The sequence below is a fragment of the Microtus pennsylvanicus genome, chromosome 3 (genome assembly GCF_037038515.1).
Source record: "Microtus pennsylvanicus isolate mMicPen1 chromosome 3, mMicPen1.hap1, whole genome shotgun sequence".
Lineage (NCBI taxonomy): Eukaryota > Metazoa > Chordata > Mammalia > Rodentia > Cricetidae > Microtus > Microtus pennsylvanicus.
Genome location: NC_134581.1, coordinates 62979995 through 62999399, shown reverse-complemented (window position 1 = coordinate 62999399; position 19405 = coordinate 62979995). Strand labels below are relative to the sequence as shown.

Below are 19405 nucleotides of genomic sequence, written 5' to 3'. Positions count from 1 at the left end.
CCCAACCCACACTTAGCTTTCCACAAGCTGAGCTGCTAAGAAAGACTTTATTAATAAGTCAGTCAGAGAAGGGAGAAGGCAAGGAGCCTGGAGATGGACACACTGGTACCAGGGGGTTACAAACAGTAAGAAACACTTTATTATAACTTTACAACATATAAATAGCTTGGGTCCAATCTGTGCTTTCTGGCAGCTGGGCACCACATCCCCCTGTCCCTTGCAGGCTCCTTGCCTTCCTTCACATTGCACTGTTCATCGGTGGCCCTGGCTCGGAGGCCAGTGGGAGAGGCTGGAGAAAAGGGGCCAGGAGCCCAGTCCAGCTCTCCAACTCTTCGTATGCTGGCCTGCACTTGTCATCTGCTGGGGTTACGGCTGCTGTGGAAGGACCGCTCCTCGGGGGTCAGGCCAGCAAAGAAGGGATGCAGCAAGGCTTCTGCCAGTGTGATGCGCTGAGCAGGGTCGAATTCTAACATCCTCCTCATCAGGTCAAACAGCTGCACATGCTCCAGGGAGTCCTGGAGCATGTAACTCTGCTCAAGGACACAAGGTGCCTCAGTGTGATAGCAGGGTTGTGGGAAGCCACGCAGTCCTCTTGCCTCTGGGATACCTCGCTGGGATGGGTCAAGGAGGCAGCTATGCCTCCTTGGAGGACTACTTCTGCCCTCCAGGACAGAACAACTCCTTTTCTTTCATGCTCAGAACTTAGGCTACCGGGTGAGATCTTGCTGGGTTGGTGCTTCTATCCCACATGCAAAGTTCTAATGGATGGGTAGAAATCACCTCTGGAAAATGCACTTGGCCAGGTACCAAATAACAGTTGACAGTCCTCCTGGCCACATCTAGGTTTTCCCTCCCTCTTGCCTTAGTCCTGCCTAGTTCTTCCCAAAATTCAGAGAAGAGAAGGGGACAGGAAGCAGCAGTCTGACAGCTGGCTCTTCTGGTATGTTCCCCATTACATTCTCAGCCCCCTGTGGAAAGGGGCAAGGCTAAGGGCGCCTCAGGCAGCTTGCAGAAAGCCTTACTGCAAGTACCCAGTAGTCTTGGGTGCTGCCTCACAGAGAACTGATATGATCAGGCATCTGTTGGCTGCCCATCCTGTCTCTACTGCTTGTTTGCCCAAAGCCTGGGGTATCCTTGAGTGAGCTGAGCTGGGGGAGCCAGAAACTGACCTTCAAAGGTTTGCAGTTCTCCTTCACATACCGCCCATCAGAGCTGTTCTCATCCCAAACCAGGCCCCCTTTGTAGAAATATTTCTGCTTCCTAGAAAGACAAGGGAAAAAAAGGAATCAAGGAGTAGAAGCCCTCAGGTCTGGACTTAGGTGGGAGGTGGGGAAAAAGTTCCTGGCAGTCTTCAGGTAGCAACAGGGACAGAAAATAGGTGTTAGCCTGACTCTGCAAAGGTTAGTAGGGGCAACAGCTTTTACCAGACAGGTTTGAGGAACATACAGTAAAGGTTATGAGGAGCTGGGAGAACCACAGGAATACCTGACAAAGGCTGTGTCTCTGGTACCCAGCTGACCCAGAGCCATGGAGACTTCTTACCTGGTACGGTGGATCATGTGTGATGGGATGGGCCCTAGGATCTTCTCCATCATAACCAAGTGTTCTCTGTTTTCATGAGTCTGCAGAAGATCAGGGATAGAACAAGTAAGAATTAAGTCCAACTTCTGCCCATTTTGGAAGAGTAAAGGGTGAGAAAAGACGGGCTAAAAGCTCCCCACTCCAGGAGAGGAAAACTGTCTCAACACAACCTGGTGGCATCCCACAGGCCTAGAACCAGAGCTGGACTCATGTTTTTCGGCCCCATAGGTAGACCTGGCTGGCTGATTGATTGCACACCAGGTTGGTTCTTCATGCCACAGGATTGCTATGATAAGTTCTTGCCCAGACAGAATCTGTTTGTACCCAGTCTTTTCCTGGATGAAATCCTCCCTACCTGCTTTAGACTCTTAACTGATTCCTTGCCCTGAGCAACTATAACCCCTAAGAGTCTAGATTCACATGAACTGGTAGGGATGGAATGGAAGGTATCAATTCCTTAACCACACAGCTTCTTGACCATGTGCCCTACAGCCCACCAACCCAGTACTTTACCTGGAAGAGGGTAAAGCCACGGTAGTACTCGAAGAGAATACAGCCAATACTCCAGACATCACAGGGCTGTGCCCAGCCCAGCTCTGTAAGCCAAGATGGCAAAATGTGAGACTCAACACCCTACATTACCAGGAAGCTGCCATTCTAGCCGGCATAGCTATTGCCCAAGCCCTACTAACAAGGCTGTGTCTGACTAACACCAAGTCTACCTTGGTGTCTTGGATATTGTCCAGTCCAGGCAGCAGATTGATTGGTACTGTTTACCACATGCCTCGCTTTGGGACAGGGTCTCGTGTAGCCAACGCTGGTTTAAACTGATCTTTTCTGCCTTCTAAAAACTTGGATTACAGATGTGTGCCACCACATCCAGACATTCATTCTGACAACTGCGCAGTGTAAACAATACTGGAGGCTATGAAGCCCAGACATTCATTCTGACAACTGCGCAGTGTAAACAATACTGGAGGCTATGAAGCCACTCACCAAGGATCACCTCAGGTGGGCGATAGTGACGGGTAGCCACAATGGTGGTGTGATGTTCGTGGTCAAATGTGGCACTGCCAAAGTCTGCCACTCGGATGCTGGTGTTCTTCACTGACTTCTCCTCGCAGCTCTGAATGCAAGGCAGGCCAGCTAGGTCAGTCTGCCCAGGTAGGTGACCTACCTTGGAGCAGGGCCACACTCTTGCCCACCCAGTCAGTGCTCTACCTTGTGCTCATTGTAGAGGGTTTCAAACTCAGAATTCACAAACAAGATGTTCTCTGGCTTCAAGTCTGTGTGGGTCAGCTGGTTCTCATGTAGAACTAGAGGAGAGAGAAGCACAGATTGAGACCCTAGGCTTGCCCACCAGCTTGTGGCCAGAGCTGCTCACTTACAACCCTAGCCCATTTCTGTAAGACCTCTTCATAATCCAGAAGACAGGGAAGGAAGGAATGCTTTCCATCAGAAAACCCCTCCACCACTCTCTAGAGAGGCAGAGCCTTACCATCTCACTGACGCCACATTAGTGAGTCCTCTCCTCAGTACTAGCTATATAATGGCTCACTGCACCAAAGTGTGACTGTTGGAAAGCATGCCTATGAAGCCATCCCGGAGAAGGAAAGTCTTCTGCATCCAATCACTGTCACTTTCTACTTTTCAACCTCAATGTTCCCATTTGGCCTATAAGATGCTCACAAGGCAGTCTAGACCTTTGCAGAACCGTGCCCCTTACTTGGTTCTTTTCCCCATCACCTAAGGTACTTAGGCCTGTGTAAGGTACGTAGGCCTGCGTATCTTAGCTCTAGGCCTTGTCACTTTCCAAGCTGCCTTTCTACCTAAGTCCTACAGTGCACTGAGCACTGGGTTCCAGCAAAGCTGCTCTTCAAGGTTGGTGGACAGATGAGTGACAGAGGTCTCTGGGTAGCAGGAGCCTGTCGAGTCCACTTTCTACCTTTTCCTCTTCTATGAAGGTGAAGGCAAGGTCAGTAGCTAGGCAACTTCTAGAGCACTTTCTCTTTTCTTCCTAAGCACTTGTGGAAGAGCCTGGCATATGTGGTCCCTCTAGCCTCACACTGAGATTCCTATCTGAAGATAGAAGAACCTTTCTTTCAGCCAGGGGCCCTAGGCTTAAGAGACCTTGCAGAACCATCAACAGTGTGCTAGAGGAAAGAGGGTGGCAAGACCACTAGGCGACTTTGTTTTGAGAACAAAGTACTCCATGCTCCAACCACCAATGGGCACTTACATCTAAGGGCATGGCAGAGCTGGTAGGCCATGTGCCGGACATGTGGTAGGGGGTAAGGCTGGAAGTTGTTCTCCTTCAGGAACTCAAAGGTGTTCTTGCCCAGGAGCTCAAAGGCGATGCACATATGACCATGGAAGTTGAACCAGTCAGACATCAGGACACACAGGCTAGAGGAAAAAAGGATAGGTGGGGTTCAAGCTCCGACTCACCTGACTCAACATTGTTTTGCATACCATGATACGATGCAATAGAGCACGTGTCTCAATCTACTATCACACAGATGGGCTCTGAGCGAGAAATGAACTTCCTACTGTGTGGAGGGACTTTAACTTTGGGATTAGCTCACCCGTGGCTGGAATGGTAAGCAGCCCTGCCAGTTACAAGGGGGAGATAAAATTACACCAGTACAACACAGGCCTCCGGGTACTACTAAGCTTCTTGAGGGCCTGGGCAGGTACATCCCCTCTGCTGAGTGTAGCACAGTGAAGTGCTTGGTATCTATCTGCCAAAGAAAAGCTCTGTAAGTGTCCAAACAAGCGTCACAAACCTGTGAAGTCCCTAACTCATAAATGCAGGGCTAGAACGACTTCAGAACACAAAGCCAGATTAGATAGAGCCTGAAGTCCAAGGGCTCTTTCCAGAAAGAACCCTGTCACACTCCCCTACTGAGTGTTTTGAGAAAGCAGTACCGAGCTCCTGTAAGACACTGAGAAATCCCTGGGTGTTCGGGCAGCTGGAACTAGAGGATGCTACCCCACTGATGCCCTCTCACTCCTTGTAGATACTCACAACTTATTCTCTTTGTCCTTCTCCTTGATTTTCTTGAGAACATTAATTTCTAGACGAGCAGCCTCCCGGTACTTGCCCACATTACGGATGATCTTCAGGGCAACCTGTGACTTCCCTCTGTAGATCAGGAAAGACACAAAGGCTCTCATCAGCCAAGTGCCCAGCATGCTATCCTTTCCTGAAACCCAGCAACTCAATACCACTACATAATCCAGATTCTGAGGCAGTGTTTATACTTGAGGTACAACCTGTTAAAGCAACACCAGGCCTCTGCTCACCATACAAGACCCCCTGGCATCTGTATGAACTCTCTTGGTTTCCATGCTGACGTATACCTTTAGGGTCTGAGAAACTTCTAGCTCCCCAGGGAGAATCTAGGCAGAAGAGTTGAGGCCAATCCTGACTAACCCCAGTCTCTGGAAGCTTATCTGATAACCTACCCTCCTGTAGGCCCCACTTCTTCACTGGAAGCCTGGGCCACTCCCTACACTACACTCTAATCCAGGTCCTTCCCCCAACTAACTAACTGCATCAGCATTTCCCACCAGCTACAGAGGGCCAGGAAGTTTCTCGGTGTCCCATGAGAGTTCCACTGTTGTTGCTCTACCCTTCATGCTCTACCCCACCCTAGCAGGCCATTTGTAGGATGTGACCGGACAAGGAAACATGCCAAACTGGGTTGCCAAGACTTGTCAATGAGAGCTAGTATTCAGGTGCCAATGGAGACCTAAGATGAGGTTGCCCTGGCCCAGCAGGGTATACCCTCTGGTGCTTCAAGGGATGGCATTGATGCTGTGAACAGGTTCATAGACCCACAGGCAAAGACAACTTCAGAATTCCCTGCTCTACTAGCCCTCATCCATTTTTCTGGTTTCATGGGCAGTGCAGGCTGAAGAGAGGCCACTACTTCAGACTTCTGAAACAAGTTGCCCCCTGCCATACACCCACACAATGGTCTGTCAGGGCTGTTGGCAGAGCTGAATTCTACCTCCACTGGCCCTGCATTGACTCCCTTTGAATTCTTTAAAGGTTCCCAAGACCTTGTATCTGTCCTTTAGTGACTTCAGAGGCTTATATCCCACCCCCAGCTTCAAAGAACAGTCCATACATTGGTAGCTGTCTTTCTGTATCAGTTCTTGGATCGGTCATGTCTACATCTGGCCACAAGACAGTGAGTACATGTTCCTACACTCATTCTTGGGGGTCATGGTGGATGAACAAGCATTTGAATGGAAACTGGGAGCAGAGGAAAGCTTCTCGGTCACATTAGCACTTCATCTCACAGCTGACTTTGGGTTTAATGGTCCTTTCTAAGAAGCCCACTTAATGTGGGAGAACCATCAACAGCCCAGCTCGTCATCAAAGACTGAGGTCTAGCTTGGGACGCCACAGAGGATGTTAATGCTTCATCTCTGAAGCAGTGGCTGGCATGGCTCACATGAGAGCACCAGCACTCTTTAGCTAATGCACTAAAGCAATTAGAGGTTAGTAAGGCAGGAACAACTGGTTCCCAGAGGGCTGCCTCACACCTACGGCTACAGGGAAGAAAGTAAGAATTCTAGTCTTGCAGATGATGAGGGGATACGTGTTCACCGCTAGGACTGGAGGGAGTGATTTGGTCTCAGTAGAATGACACAGACAGGCACTGCCCCTGTAATCTGGACCAAGTCAACATGAACTAGTCAAGACCCTAGTCACAAGCCGGGCAGTGGTGGCACACGCCTTTAATCCCAGCACTTGGGAGGCAGAGGCAGGTGGATCTCTGTGAGTTTGAGGCCAGCCTCGTCTAGAAGAGCTAGTTCCAGGACAGGCTCCAAAGTTACAGAGGAACCCAGTCTCAAAAAACCAAAAAAGGCCCTTGTCCCACTAGGGTGGGCAGCAGATGCTAGATGTGAAGGCCAGAGTTTCATGTCTCTCATCTGGCCCTGGGACCTCTCAGGCAGACATGGCAGGAGCAAAGGCAGAATGAGGCCAGGCCGGCAGCACTCTCATCCTTCTGACAGAGAGGGAGGCAAGCCCACTACTTTAGACTTCTGAAACAAGTTGTACCCCTCCCACCCAGACACAACACAGGTATAACTCATTCCAGGGCTGTTGGAAGAACTGAATTGTACCTCCACTGGCCCTGTATTGACTCCCTTTGAATTCCTTATAGTTCTCAGATCCTTTTATAGCTGTCCTTTTCTCTGCCCAAGAAATCAGAAAAAAGAGATGCAGCCTGACCAAAAATCTCTAAAAGCTCATGGGATGCAGTTCCAGGCCACGCCACAGAAGCCAGGCCTTGGCCCTGCCTGGTTATCAATGCCACAGCTCATAAAGGGCAGAGGCACCTATTAATCAGAAGTTCTTGGGCAGCGATGTCACATGCCTGTCAAATCTCATGAATTTCTCCCTTACTTCATGAGATTAGTAAAGCCCAGCACATACATCGGCACTGGTGCTAACCCCCAAAAAGAGCTACACCCTGAGGAGCCTCAAACTAGCTCTTCCAAGCATGCTCACACCCAGAGCTGGCTATGCTGCCCCTGCATGCTCACCTGGCATGGTCCAAGCACTCCACCACCTTGCCAAAGGTTCCTTCACCCAGGTTCCCCACGATCTCATCTGTGAGAGAGAAGAAGCTGGGCATCAGAGTCTGGAGGGCGGGAGTCTGGCAGCTCCTGCAAGTTCACAGCATTCAAATCCTCAAAAACAACAAAGGTTCTTGCTCACTGCTACACTCTTAAAACAGAAGTTGCTAGTGTCTGTGTCATTCAGGCAATTACTGGTGGCCCCACTAAGGCGCCACGCGCACTAGGGCCCCTCCACGCAGGAGAGGTCTCATCTAACAAGGGGGGTAGAAAGTAGAGAGGTAAAGTTTTACGAAAGGTGGCTGTACATCGCTCTTGGAGCCAATCGCCGATCCGGCACACCAGGTGACCCTCCTTGTCATCTTCCACACTCCGGCTGCTGCGCTTACTGCTCTGTTGGCTTCTCTGCATGCACCGCCCCCCGAAACGCCATCCGACCAATCGCATGGTAGGCGGTTCCGATTGACAGATTGAGGTGTCAGTCAAAGGCAGAGGTGGAGACGGTGAGGAGCCGGTGGGTTGGTTGGTTGGATTTTCCAGATCCCAGCATTTCATAAGGCACACAGCATATATAACGATAGGGATATTGCAAGGGACACGTCAAGACACAAACTGACTTCAAAACAGAAAAGCAAAAACAGCTACAGGTATGTAAGAAAACTCGGACATTATCTCTAAGAAGAGTGCCACAATGCTCAGAAAGATGTCCAGCCTCTGACACAGAGGGGCCAGGCCCCAAGGACAGCCACAGCCCTGACTCCCTCCTCTTCTGAGTCTCCCCCGCCCTGACCCTCCCATGACTTTGGCCAGAGCTGAAGACGCAGGGAGAGTGGACGGCGCAAAAAGCGGCTGGCCCAACCTGGGTCCAACCTTCAGGACTGATCTGAGGGCTATCCTGGCTTCTGCAGCAGCAGCATGCTCAGCCTGTCCTTGCCTGCCTCTGTTCGCCCACACAGCCTCACAACATGTTCAACAGCTGCCACGTAAAACCAAGCTACCACCTGCCCCCACATGACATCCTTGGCCAGACTTAAGCAACTACCAGAAACAGCCTTCTGCCAGCAGTCCTCCTGCCACCAGCCTCCAGCAGGAAATGAGCCTGGCTGAGATCCTCCAGGACAGCCGACCTTCAGGCCCCAAGCCAGCTCCTGGCCTGGCCTTAGGACTTGTGCAACTCATAAGCCAGACCCGTCCCACAACAACAGAGGGCACCCTAAATAAGCAGAGCAACAGACTTACACTGCCATCCAGTGGTAGCGTGTGGCACTGTGTGAGGCCACAGGCCATGCTGGATTCACTTACAAGAGTCAACCTTCAACCCATGCCACTCAAGTCACAGAGAGTGGGCAAAGAAGATACCTCCACTGAACCCACCACTACTATTCAGAGGCCTCTTGGCCAGCAGGAGGACAGCATGGGGAGAAGAGATGGGGAGAAGAGAAGACAGCACATAACCTCAGAAACACACATGCGACTTTTCTTTTCCATGGGATTGAGTACAGTGTGGACTCTTGGTCTGTTCGACCCAAGAATGCCGGCCAACCTCTGTTTTTAAGGGGTCAGCAACAAGGTGAGGCCTAGGTGCCCCAGCACACAAATGGCTGCCTTTCCTCATCACAAGTGCCTCACCTATCAAGGAACAAGGCAGAAGAGAACTGACTGTCAGGGCAAAGTGATATACGCTTACAGACCAGCAGTTTAGACGGCTCAACACAGAAATTCAAGATCCATATCAAAAAAAGAAAGGGCTAGAAACTCAGGAAATAGAGGCAAAAGGATCAGGAGTTTTAGGCCAACCTAGATACTTAACAAGATTTTCAAAAAACAAAGAGGAAGTGTGGGAACCAGGGTGTGACATACATCAGTGGTGGAGCACTTGCCTAGTACGTGTTGGCTCTCGGTTGGACTCCCAGCATTTAAAAAGTTAAAAAAAAAATTTATGACTGGTAAAGTGTCCCTTTTTCATTGGGTGATAGAGACTCTAGTACTCTGGGAGAGGGGGGCTGTGAGGTAAGGCGGCAGAGGTGGTCAAGTCCGCACTCAAAGTACTTAGCTAAGTGTGGGGATTTGGGGGGAAGTTTGGAAGGGGACAAGACCTGATATGAAAAATACCAGGCCGTATAACTCCAAACCATCAATCTTAGTACAATTCCTGAGGAGTGTGTCCCAGACATGTGTACCATGTAGCCTAGATCTGGAACAGTGGGTAGACACAGACAGGCTGGAAACCAGCCAGCGCCGGAGCCAGAGCCCCTACAGTTACCACTGGCAAGGGGCCAGAAGATGGAGGGCATAACATCCTTGCTCAGCCCTGTACCAAACACGCACACGCACACACATATGTGCACACACAATGGTGTGTATGCACAGGGCTGCCAGTACTCACCCAGACCAGCCAGCCTGAGAGAAGGCTAGAAAGAGATGAGGCCTTTAGGCCCCTGTTAGCACACTCTGGCCACCACTCACCGAGGAGGCGCTGCTACAAGACCTGGTACGACGTTTGTGACAGTGGTGGGCATGCTTGCGGGTACGGTATGGCCCCCTCTCTCGTGACCGTCTTCGATGTCGAGAACGTGAAGACCCATAGCAGTCCTCTCCAAAGGATGGGCTCCGCTCCTCACACCGGTATGTATCGCTGTCACGGTGCTCTCGGTATCTCCGCTGGTAGGGTAGGCGGTCATGGCTGCCAAGAGGGGGTGGGGACATGAGTCAAGAAGGGCCCTACCAGCTGGGTTCCTGCCAGCAGGCAAGAGGCTTTTCTTTGCAAGGCCCCTGCAAAGACTCTCAAGGAAAGTCTGTCAGAGCTGAAGCATCATGCTGAAGGAAGTGAGCAGGGAGAAGGAGCAAAGGTACCAAGCTTACTCTCAGAGCCTTGGGTAATAACAGTGTCCTTCCAGTGCCACAGGAGGAAGAAGCAGAAATAGCAAGCGAGCACAGGGAAGGGCCTCCAACAGTGACAGAGTTGACTAGTCTGGTACAACTATTACTTTGGTCTGGGGACTCAGATAGGACTCAGGAGCAGTCTTTCTAAGGCTAGGACAATGTTCTACTTCCCACTGAGGAAGGCTCACAGTTGGGTGGCCTAGAAAATATAGAAGAAGGAGGATCATTTTGTGACAAAGACAGGACAAGGAAAGTGGCTTCTACTGAAGCCAGGAAACACAAATAAGGATATGCAAGCAGCCCAGAGATCGTGACAGGGTCCATAGGCATCTGGGCAGAGGCAGTCACCTAAAGGAACTTAAGGCCACCAGAGTCTCTGGGCCATCTGCTCATCTAGCTGAGGAAAGAAGAACTTCCTCCAACCCAGCTCCCACTCACCTTCTGGACCGTGATCTCCTTGGGGGAGGCTCCCTTCGGGATGGGTATCGTAGTCTACCTTCATGCTCCCGACTGTAAGACCGCCTCCTCTTCCAGCGGTAGCTCAGGTATGGGTCTGGCTCTGGGGAACGGTATCGCTTACAGTGATGCATCTAGGCCACAAGAAAGAGAAAGCCCTGCTCAGCACACAGCTCACTGCTTCCAGTCATAGGGCTGCCTGGTGCAGCCAGGTGCTCCTGAAGAAGAGGCCCATTGTTCTATTTAGGGGCAGCCCTCCCCCGCCCCAGGAGTTTATGAAGTAAAGAAGAACTCTGAGGTCACAGTGACAGAACAGCATACAATGGGTGACTCGTCCTTTGCCAGTGAGTAAACAAACAGGTGCCTCCCCAGCATGGCCTAGGGGCCTAAACATTTGAGCCGGGTGAGCAGGGTCCAGATACAGAAGTAGAGCTCTTAGAGGGATGCTGAGCACTGCCACAGAGATTCCAAGGGCAGGGGGAAAGAAGAGCTTCTTTGCTCAATTTCTTCCTACTATATCTAAATATACCAGGAGTCTGGAGCTAAAGAACTGGTGGCATGGAGCCAATGTACTGGTTTCAGAAACTGAAAGCTGCCTGGCTAAGGCACTGAACTGGATTCAACTCAAAGAAGTTGAAAACTCTTAAGTCAGTGACGAGTCACAGTAGAAAAGAGAACACTGACTCTTGAGCAAAGACACAATATCTCATCAATATTCCCTACCTCTACCAGGGTCTAGCCAAGTGAGTATAGGCCCAGAGGACCTGCCCAGCCCTTGTTGGCCCATCCAGTCTCAGCCCAGAAGATGCCACGCTCCTCGGAGAATCTAAGCTGCTTGCCTGAGGCACATTTTAGTGGCCCTCGGACCAACTCAGACCTATGCCAGATGCTCCACCTTAAACCAACACTATCACTGCCATCCCGCCTAGCTCCCCTAACAGCACTGTTTCCTGTGCTGCTGGTTAGATGCCAAGAGGTGGCTGCAGGTCTACACTTGGAAGCAGAAGCAGGCTTCCCATTCACTATCCCTAGCTACTGAGGACTGAAATCAACAGAGGAGACTCCCAAGCTGGATCAGCAACCAGTTGAGGAAGATGGCTACATGAGGCTGGTACCCTTTTCACACATATCCTGCCCCTTCACATTTTCTCCACCAGATGGCCAGGCAAGAGCCCACACTGCTTGTTTGCTTCCCAAGCTGGCAACTGCTCACACCCAACCTCTAGTCTTGCACAGTGCTAGGCTTGCCTGGCCAAGCATCTTTTAAACAAATCCATCAAGGTTGCTTCATCTCACCAGCATAATCCAAAACTGAAACAGCTACTTGTGTATGTGCAGGACAGGGAGGCCAATTCATCTAAACCTCTGGGGGCCTCTGGAGAACTTAAAGGCACTGCCTTCTATCTCCCCACTAGTAACCCTCCATCTGAAAAGTCTGGGCCACCCAGAAATCCTTGAAGATAAACACTACACAAAATCGGGAGATTTGTTATTTTCCCAATAGTCTGAATAATGTTTCTGTTTTCATTTTTTCCCCAATTACCTTAAGGCAAGTGCTCAACCTGTGTCCTGAAAGCAGTATTTCATGTCTCACTAATTGACCCAAAAGACATCCTACTGGCCAGGGCACATATCTTCCCCACAAGGCAAGTGTGGTCCTGCCCATCCTCATCAGGCAGACAAAGACCTATCTGGAGGATGTGGTAATGTGGTCTAATATACACCAGGCAACGTTTTCCTTCTGGGACCTAGAAAATTTTTATGACCGTATGTCTACTTGAGTGGAAAGTCACAGCTTCAGAGTCCAATGTCAACCTAATCCATGCCACTACCACTACCACTGTCTGCCTTTGGGCAAGTTATTACACCACTCTGAGCTTCGGCCTCCTCTTGAAAGAAGGAAACAATAATCTCTTGCAGGTTCTGTAAGAATTAAGTATATCTGCCATATAAAGTCAAAAGCCTAGCACAGGTTTGGGCCTCAAGAAGTAAGACAGTCTGAGAAGGTTCCGGGTAACACTCAGCATTATGATGAATGGCACAATTTATAATCCTTTCCATGGGAGCCGGTAGGAAGTTTTGGCAGAAAACCCTGAACTCAATCCCAGTGCTGCCACTTACTGGCCCTGTGGCCTTATTTATACGAGTCACTTTTGAGCTCGGTTCCAATGCCTGGAAAACGAAGATAAGACCTCCCAGACAGGCAAAGAAGGCCAAGTATGACGGCCATAAAGTACAACGTATAGGGTAGCAATGGAGATCACCTCCCTTGCAACTCAGCCCGGGCAGGTGAAATATAGGAACTACCAGGTGTCCCACGTCATCCCAGCCAGGGCTCTTGGGCCCATTTCTCATAAATTCCCTCCGATTTCTTGAGACCTCAGTAGAGAGGCTTTTTAAAACTTAAGCACCACAATTATGCATTGGGAGGCTCTACACAATGAAAAAAGGCAATGGTGACCAATGAAACCAAGCTAAGGATGCCAGCTTTTCTCTGAGCACAGGCCTGGCTGGCTTCTCATTTGCTGTTCCTGGCTAGAGAACCGGGCTGACAAGAAGAACAGCCAGCCAGGTCAGCGGCTGCCCTCCCGGATTCCTGCCACCCCAGCGACCCATGGTTATTTTTGGCTGGCAGTGCCCCACCACTGCAACCTCAAACCTGCCACCTCGCAAGCTGCGGCTGCCACCGGGCAAAACGCTCCTCCTTTTCAAGGGCACGGAGGAGGGAAGCTGGAAGGCCGCCAACTCCGCCTTGACGGGGGCCAGACTCAAGCAATTCCCACCCAAGCATCAGGGCACCCGCACCCGGAACTAAAGCATAGAGGCTCCCGGCCGGACCGAGGAGCAGCCTGGACACTTGTACTCCCGGCTTGGTCTGACCCACTCTCCGGGATGGAGCGGTTCCATCATAACAAAACACCGAGGGGGCCGGAGGCCCTCACTCGAGTCCCTTCCTTCCGCCCGGATCCCGGGGACCTCAGAGCCCCGTTCCCCGTAACCGCCAAGGGAAGACCCGGCGACCAGAGGGAAGGCCAGCCTGAGCCAGAATCAAACTCCAGGCGGCTCGCGGCGGAGGTCTGCGGGCTAAGCCACGAGCCCGGGGCAGGGAAAGCCTTTCCAGGTTAGCTTATGTCGGACGCGAATCCAGCCCGCGGGGCCCGACGGGGATGCTCCCAGTCGCCTCGGAGGCCGCCTGGGCTCCGCCTCCAACACCGCGGGATCCAGAAAAGGGGTCTACAGTGACCGCCCTCCGGGAGAGAAGCGGCGGGTCAGGGGTGAGAGGTCGGGACCGCGGCCTGACGTGGGCCGAAAAGGGAAAAGGGTACAAGCCGAGACCCGACCAGGAGCCGAGGTGCCCGTACCAGCTTGCCCGTCCCCACCGACTCACCCAAGCCGCCCGGCCGCGGGCTCGGGCCCATACTCACCGTCTCCCAGGCTCCGGCTGCGGCTAGGCCCCACTCCCCACTCCGAGCGCCTCTTCCGCTTCCGGCTCCGGCCTCCGCCCGTGGCAGCACCGCCCCCTCGCGTGACGCAGCCGTCGGCCGCCCGGGCTCGACCCGGCCCAGAGGCCTGGCCGCTCTAGCCCCCAACTCGCAGGCTCTGGAGGATCGGCCTGCCCCTCTAGGGTCGGGACCGCAGCGGTGGAGGTGTCTTCCGGGAGGTCCCGGGAGCAGCCTCGGACCGCGGCTCGCCCCTCGTCGTGCGGTAGTGCACGTAGGCCCCCAGGGCCGCATTGGTGCGCGGCTGCGACCGGAGTCCGGCTCTGGACCGAAAGGAGGAACCCACCGGACTGCCAGGCTGGGTCCACTCCGCCGCCGCGGCCCGGCCGTGCTCGCCAGCCTCTTCCTGCGCGCGGAGAGGACCGGCATTGTTCTCCCGGGGCCCGGGAGGGCGCTAGAGACGAAAGCGGTAGCTGCGCCCGGGCAGAGGAAGGCGGGCGCGACTCCGCTTGCGCGCTAGAAGCAAACGACACATTCTGCTCTTGGCTTGTGCGGGTTTTTTGAAAGTCTTGGCGCCACGCCCCAGCTCGCTGGAACTTGCCGAACAGTCTCCGGGAAGATCCCCGCGGTCCCCGGCTGCGGGATCTGACGAAGAGGACGTCCCCTTACTTGAGCACCTCAGAGCGTCTCGCTGCCAATCAGCACGGTTGCTGGGCTAGGAAACCCGCGCCACACAAAAGCCCCGCGCCGTGCGGCGCTTCGGCTCTACCACTCAAGTCACTCGGCCAGCCTTTTTGCTGCGACCTCGGGCGTGCGGCCACTCAGACCAGACCCCTCCCACCTACTGACCCACGCTTTGTCGTGGCGGGATCATGAGGTCCTATTTTTCCAGTAAAAACAACAGGTCGCGGTCCTTTGGGAAGGCTTCGCTTTGACGGCGTCCCCGCCCCCGCGCGTCGCGCAGCCAAGCGGGCGGGTGCTGCACCTAATTACCCCACGCCACGCGAGGCCCGCGAGGCTGGAGCAGCCGGCCAAGGCGGGGCGCCTTTTCCCTTTAGGATCTTGCTGACTCAGCTAGGACAGCCAGGGTTTCCCATGTGCCCAGCTCCCCGTGCAGGATGAGATGCACGCCCACCCACCAGGCCCTGTCTCCCCCGAACTTCTCTCCCGTACTGCAACTGCCTCTAGAGACCTCAGCCTCTGACTGATGTAGTGGCCTGACATCTTCATCACCACACAAGCAAACAGTGGCTGAATAAAAAAAAAAAGCTGGGTGATTACATTTGCTAATTTAGCCTCAGTTTGACCCCATGGTTAACTTTCAGCGACACAGACATTCAATAGCAGTTTCAGCTGCTTCTGCCCTGGAGTCCCGGCCCCAGGAGCCAAAGATACTGAAAAACCCAGGTGTCTGAAGATGCAGTTCCCACCTGAGACCCAGGGCCACAGTGACAATTTCACACCATACGTTCACAGGTTTCTGTCATCGCCTCCCACCAATATTACCCACCACGTTTCCACAGCTGTGGGAAACCAGTATCCTCCAGTTTAAAGCCGACATCCTCAAAAAGCTCGTGTCCCCTGCCCTACCCTGGCATCAGGAATGAAGGGGGGAATCTTAGTCTTCCTGCCTGCCCTCCTAACATGAAAAATCCAGGCGATCTGCCCGAAGCTCCCACCTCTACCCAGCTCTAGAAAGCGCTCCTCACTGGCATAAACAGGAACTGTCTCTGCAACTTAGCCTTGAGGGTCTCCCATTAGAGCTTTGCTCTCTTGTCTCTCTTCATAAAGAACTCACACCTAACAGAAGGAAAGAATTAGTCCTGAAGTAAAGTTGGGTTGACTCGCTCCTCCCTGTGTAAATAAACCCACAGGTCATCTCTCCAGGCCACCCCCAAAGGAGGCTGGCTGCTCATCTGCTGGGCAGGCACCACACTTTGCCCAGCCCGTGCCCTTTGCCCATCAAGCCTTTTCCGTGTCCCTGGTCTGCAGCATTACTCTAGGGCACCAAGGAGATGTCCCTGTTCTGCTTTTACTCAACCCCCACAGCTCCTCTTGTTTCTTGATACCTTTTTCCGCTCCCTAGGCTCTTGGGCCCCTGTTCTCTCTCCTCTGACTGCCCTTGCATTCTCCTCTGCCACATCCAGTTTCGTCCTGCCTTTGATGAAAGGATGCACTTTTGAGCCTCATCCCCGAGGTCACCTCCCTCAAAAGCATCCTGAGGGAGGTCAGATTCCCCTTCTCTGTGCTGTGATGTCACCCTCCCTTGGTCCCTCACACCCAGCAGTCTGGCTTGGAAAACCATGAGCCTCTTAAAACCAGTTCAGCAAACCCTACTTCTCAAAGAGGATGATTGGCAGCCTTGCAGGAAGACTAGTCCCCCTCGGGGCCAATTTGAATGGAGTTGTGGGTGCTGTGCCAGGGCATGGGGTCAGAAATCATGGTCTGTCTTAGAGTGGCCTTGGGTGGTACTGGTGTAGGAAGCCAACCAAGAAGGGCTGTGGGAATGGGCCTGGAGTGGAGGGAGTCAACCTGCTGAGTGGGGGAGGGCCCTGCTGGAGGGTGCTACCAACCTGAGAGGGACAAAGTTCTAGGAGTATAAGGTGTGTTGAAGCCAGAGCCATGAAAGGTGAGGTAGGAGAGGGGCATGGACACCATCTGCTCAAATGGAAATATCTCGGCCCTTCCTAAAGCTGGAGTGGCAGACCTGGAGCCAGGGAATGGGAGGGCCACAGAGTCCTCCTCCATCCTATGAGTGGATGAAATCTCAGGAGCACTTGGTCCATCCCTTGTAGGTGAAGAAGCCAGTGGTGAGAAACGTTGGTACCACTGAGCTAGTCCACGAGTCCCCTCACCAAAGTGGTGGGTATGGAAGGCAGGAGCTGAAGTCAGAGAGCCACCAGAGCAGGGGTGAAGGTTTCTGGCTCCTTACATCATAAACTAATAGCTTGGGAATGTCCACCTGAGCTCTACAGTTTCCAGAGTCTACACTTGGAGGAAGACCACTGGGCAGCGGCAGAGTTGGGGGAAGTGGGCTACTGAGTCAGACAGAACTGAGAGCAAATTCCAGGCTTCCCAGGACTGCCAGCATGATCTGCGACATCCATCATCCTGTTTTCAGCTTCAGTTCCCCTCCAAACTGGCTCTTATAAGGATCAAACAGGTCTTGTTGGTTGAGGAAGGTTACCCAAAGTCAGCACCCATAGCTCAGAGAAGCCTAGACTTGAGAAACTAGATGGATTGAGGCTGATGTATATGTGAAATGTCAATCAAATCATTGAGGGACCCTGGGCCAGGGGTAAGGGATGGGATGGACCCCAGTTCTGCATGGTGTCTGTGAAGCGATACCCAGCCTTGCCAGATGCCCCTGGGACTTCTGTCACTGTGTCCTCTATTCTGTGTCCACTGACTGAGTCCCACTAAAGGACTCGGGTAAGCACCAGCCTCCTGGGATCCAAGGCACAGCATGGTTCCTCTCTTCCTGGCAGGTGCTCGAAGTCCCAGAGTGGGACAGGAGGCAGTCAAAGGAGCTTCAGGTCGGGCCACCAGAGAATGGGCGGCTGTAAACCGAGCTGGCCAATCACCTCTGAGCAGTCCAGAGGCCCATTGGACCAAGTCCAAATTCAGCAGAAGTGTGAGCACAAGCCAGGAAGCCAGGCCTGCTGTGAGCCAATGTTCAAACAGAAAATGGGTCTCCCATCTTCTTCTCCAGGTCCTCCTCACCCACCTGCAGCCCTAAGGAATCTTTTAAGCTGACAGGGTTCCCGTACCAGGATGAAAGCTCCGGAGTGCTCAGAGCTTCTGCCCATACCTGGGTTCATGTTCTAAGAGTCAGAGAGTCTGGGGAAGAAAGGGGAATGGGAGAGCCAGCAGCGAAGCCCTGTTGACAGCACTCTCTCATGGCTGTCCTGGAACTGTGCTTATATTTGGGAAGCAGGTGCTGGATGAGGCCAGGTACTCTCACTGACTGGGGACAGAAGGGCCTGGATTCCTGTGCACACAGCACACACAAGAGCTTCCTTATATAACCTCATAAACTGGCCATCACTATCACAGATGGGGAGGTGACTTTGTAGGCTGAGGCCCCCTGGTCAGGTCACACTACCCCTGCTCTAAGCAAGGGTACAAGTAGAGCCACTTGGATTGCCAAGATGCCCGAGTATTTAATGACTCAATGTCTCAGTCTATTGATGACCCTCATGAGTCCACTGCTCTCCACCCGGGTTGGGTGACCCTCAGGACCCAGGTGACAACCCATTTCTTTAGCCTCCCTGCTCTCTAGCATTCCACAGCAGAGTCCCTAGTCCTCATACTGCTATCCTGAGCTCTGGAGCCATCTTCAGCTCCAATGGAGAGGTGGTGTGTGTGTGTGTGTGTGTGTGTGTGTGTGTGTGTGTGTGTGTGATTAGCTGGGGGTGCAGAGTGCATGCCTGGAGCTCTGCACTAAGAGATAACTGCTGAGCAGCCCCCCTTGCTCCCCCACCCTGAGCTATGAAGCACACTCCCTCATTTATAAGTCATCAGCTGGGCCCCTGGCTAGGAATCTGCTTTATCAGAGGCTGCAGCCTCTATCCTGCCTTGTGGGTTGAAAGGATGAGCCAGCACTCCCCAGCTGCTCCGCGGATCTGCTGCTGTCAGCATTCTTCCCAGAGGGTGGAATGCTTTCTGACCCACCAGGAGCAGGAGAGGCACCTGCTGCAGGGACCCCGGGGACAACAGGAGTGGAAGAGACAAGGCCAGAGAGCGAGTGAGGCTGGGGACTGCGAGGGATGGGAGTAGCAGAGGATAGGCAGACATCCCCTTTGTCTTCCTACTGCAGACAGGGACAGGGAAGACACGGCAGCATCTGGACCAGATGTGCTGGCAGCACCTTACCTAGAGTCTAGCCTAGAGACTACTGGGGTAGGGATGACACCAGAGCCCCTCCCAAGCGGAAGTATGGCAAAGCTCTGCCCCCAGCTCTGTTACAGTTTCAACTCTGCCCTGTACTATATTCTCTGGTCTTCCTTCTTGAAGCAGGAACCAAGGAAGGAGTGCAGTAAGCAGGCTGTTACCCAACAGAGGGACCCTCTTTTCAACCTTTCACCATTCAGTCCAATTGCCCTTGGTCAAATAGAGAAATTGAGACCAGACTATAGGCAGAGCTTACATAGGTGCACAGTTCAAGTTGTGGGGAACTCCCAGCCATGACATACTCCCTTATATGAGGAGGCCTCAGGAGCCTGCCCTGCAGATGCTGAGGCCTGACTGAAGATCCAGGAGCAGAGCTGTGATGATGACAAGGCCCAGATACCTGGGGGGTCCAGGCAGAGTCTCCCTGGGGGGAGCTGAGACCTCTGCCTTGGCTCTGGAGTGGCCTTTGTACAGAAGCACCATCTGGTGCTTGCCCAGGTGGGTTAAAACCCCTGGCAGGACAGCACTTGGGAGGCAGAGGCAGGCGGATCTCT

At 52.9% G+C, this 19405-nt stretch overlaps 1 protein-coding gene across 6 annotated transcripts; it reads right to left on the bottom strand.

Annotated features, from left to right (window-relative positions):
- Positions 1 to 28: 28 nt before the first annotated feature.
- On the bottom strand, positions 29 to 14876 carry Clk3 (CDC like kinase 3). Of its 6 annotated transcripts, none has more exons than XM_075965785.1 (13): positions 13944 to 14876; positions 10501 to 10652; positions 9646 to 9862; positions 7488 to 7584; positions 7147 to 7213; positions 4610 to 4726; positions 3821 to 3987; positions 2803 to 2897; positions 2578 to 2707; positions 2095 to 2177; positions 1543 to 1622; positions 1170 to 1260; positions 29 to 530 (listed from the first exon to the last, which is right to left on the bottom strand). In XM_075965785.1, exons 1-13 carry the CDS (start codon positions 14385 to 14387, stop codon positions 354 to 356), a joined length of 1917 nt encoding a protein of 638 aa, XP_075821900.1. In that variant the 5' UTR covers positions 14388 to 14876; the 3' UTR covers positions 29 to 353. The 6 variants fall into 6 exon arrangements, with proteins under 6 accessions (XP_075821900.1, XP_075821905.1, XP_075821903.1 ...); XM_075965790.1 differs by lacking the exon at positions 13944 to 14876 and adding an exon at positions 13907 to 13928; XM_075965788.1 differs by lacking the exon at positions 13944 to 14876 and adding an exon at positions 12062 to 13816.
- Positions 14877 to 19405: the final 4529 nt, after the last annotated feature.

What these genes read in the sequence shown, in the direction of transcription:
- Clk3 (XM_075965785.1), bottom strand. Translation starts at nt 14,387, where the DNA reads ATGCCGGTCCTCTCCGCGCGCAGGAAGAGGCTGGCGAGCACGGCCGGG. An exon ending in GCTCTGCCATGCCCTTAGAT is followed by an intron (nt 2,898 to 3,820) that starts GTAAGTGCCCAT and finishes TCTCTCCTCTAG; the next exon opens with TTCTACATGAGAACCAGCTG. An exon ending in AGAACTGCAAACCTTTGAAG is followed by an intron (nt 531 to 1,169) that starts GTCAGTTTCTGG and finishes GTCCTTGAGCAG; the next exon opens with AGTTACATGCTCCAGGACTC.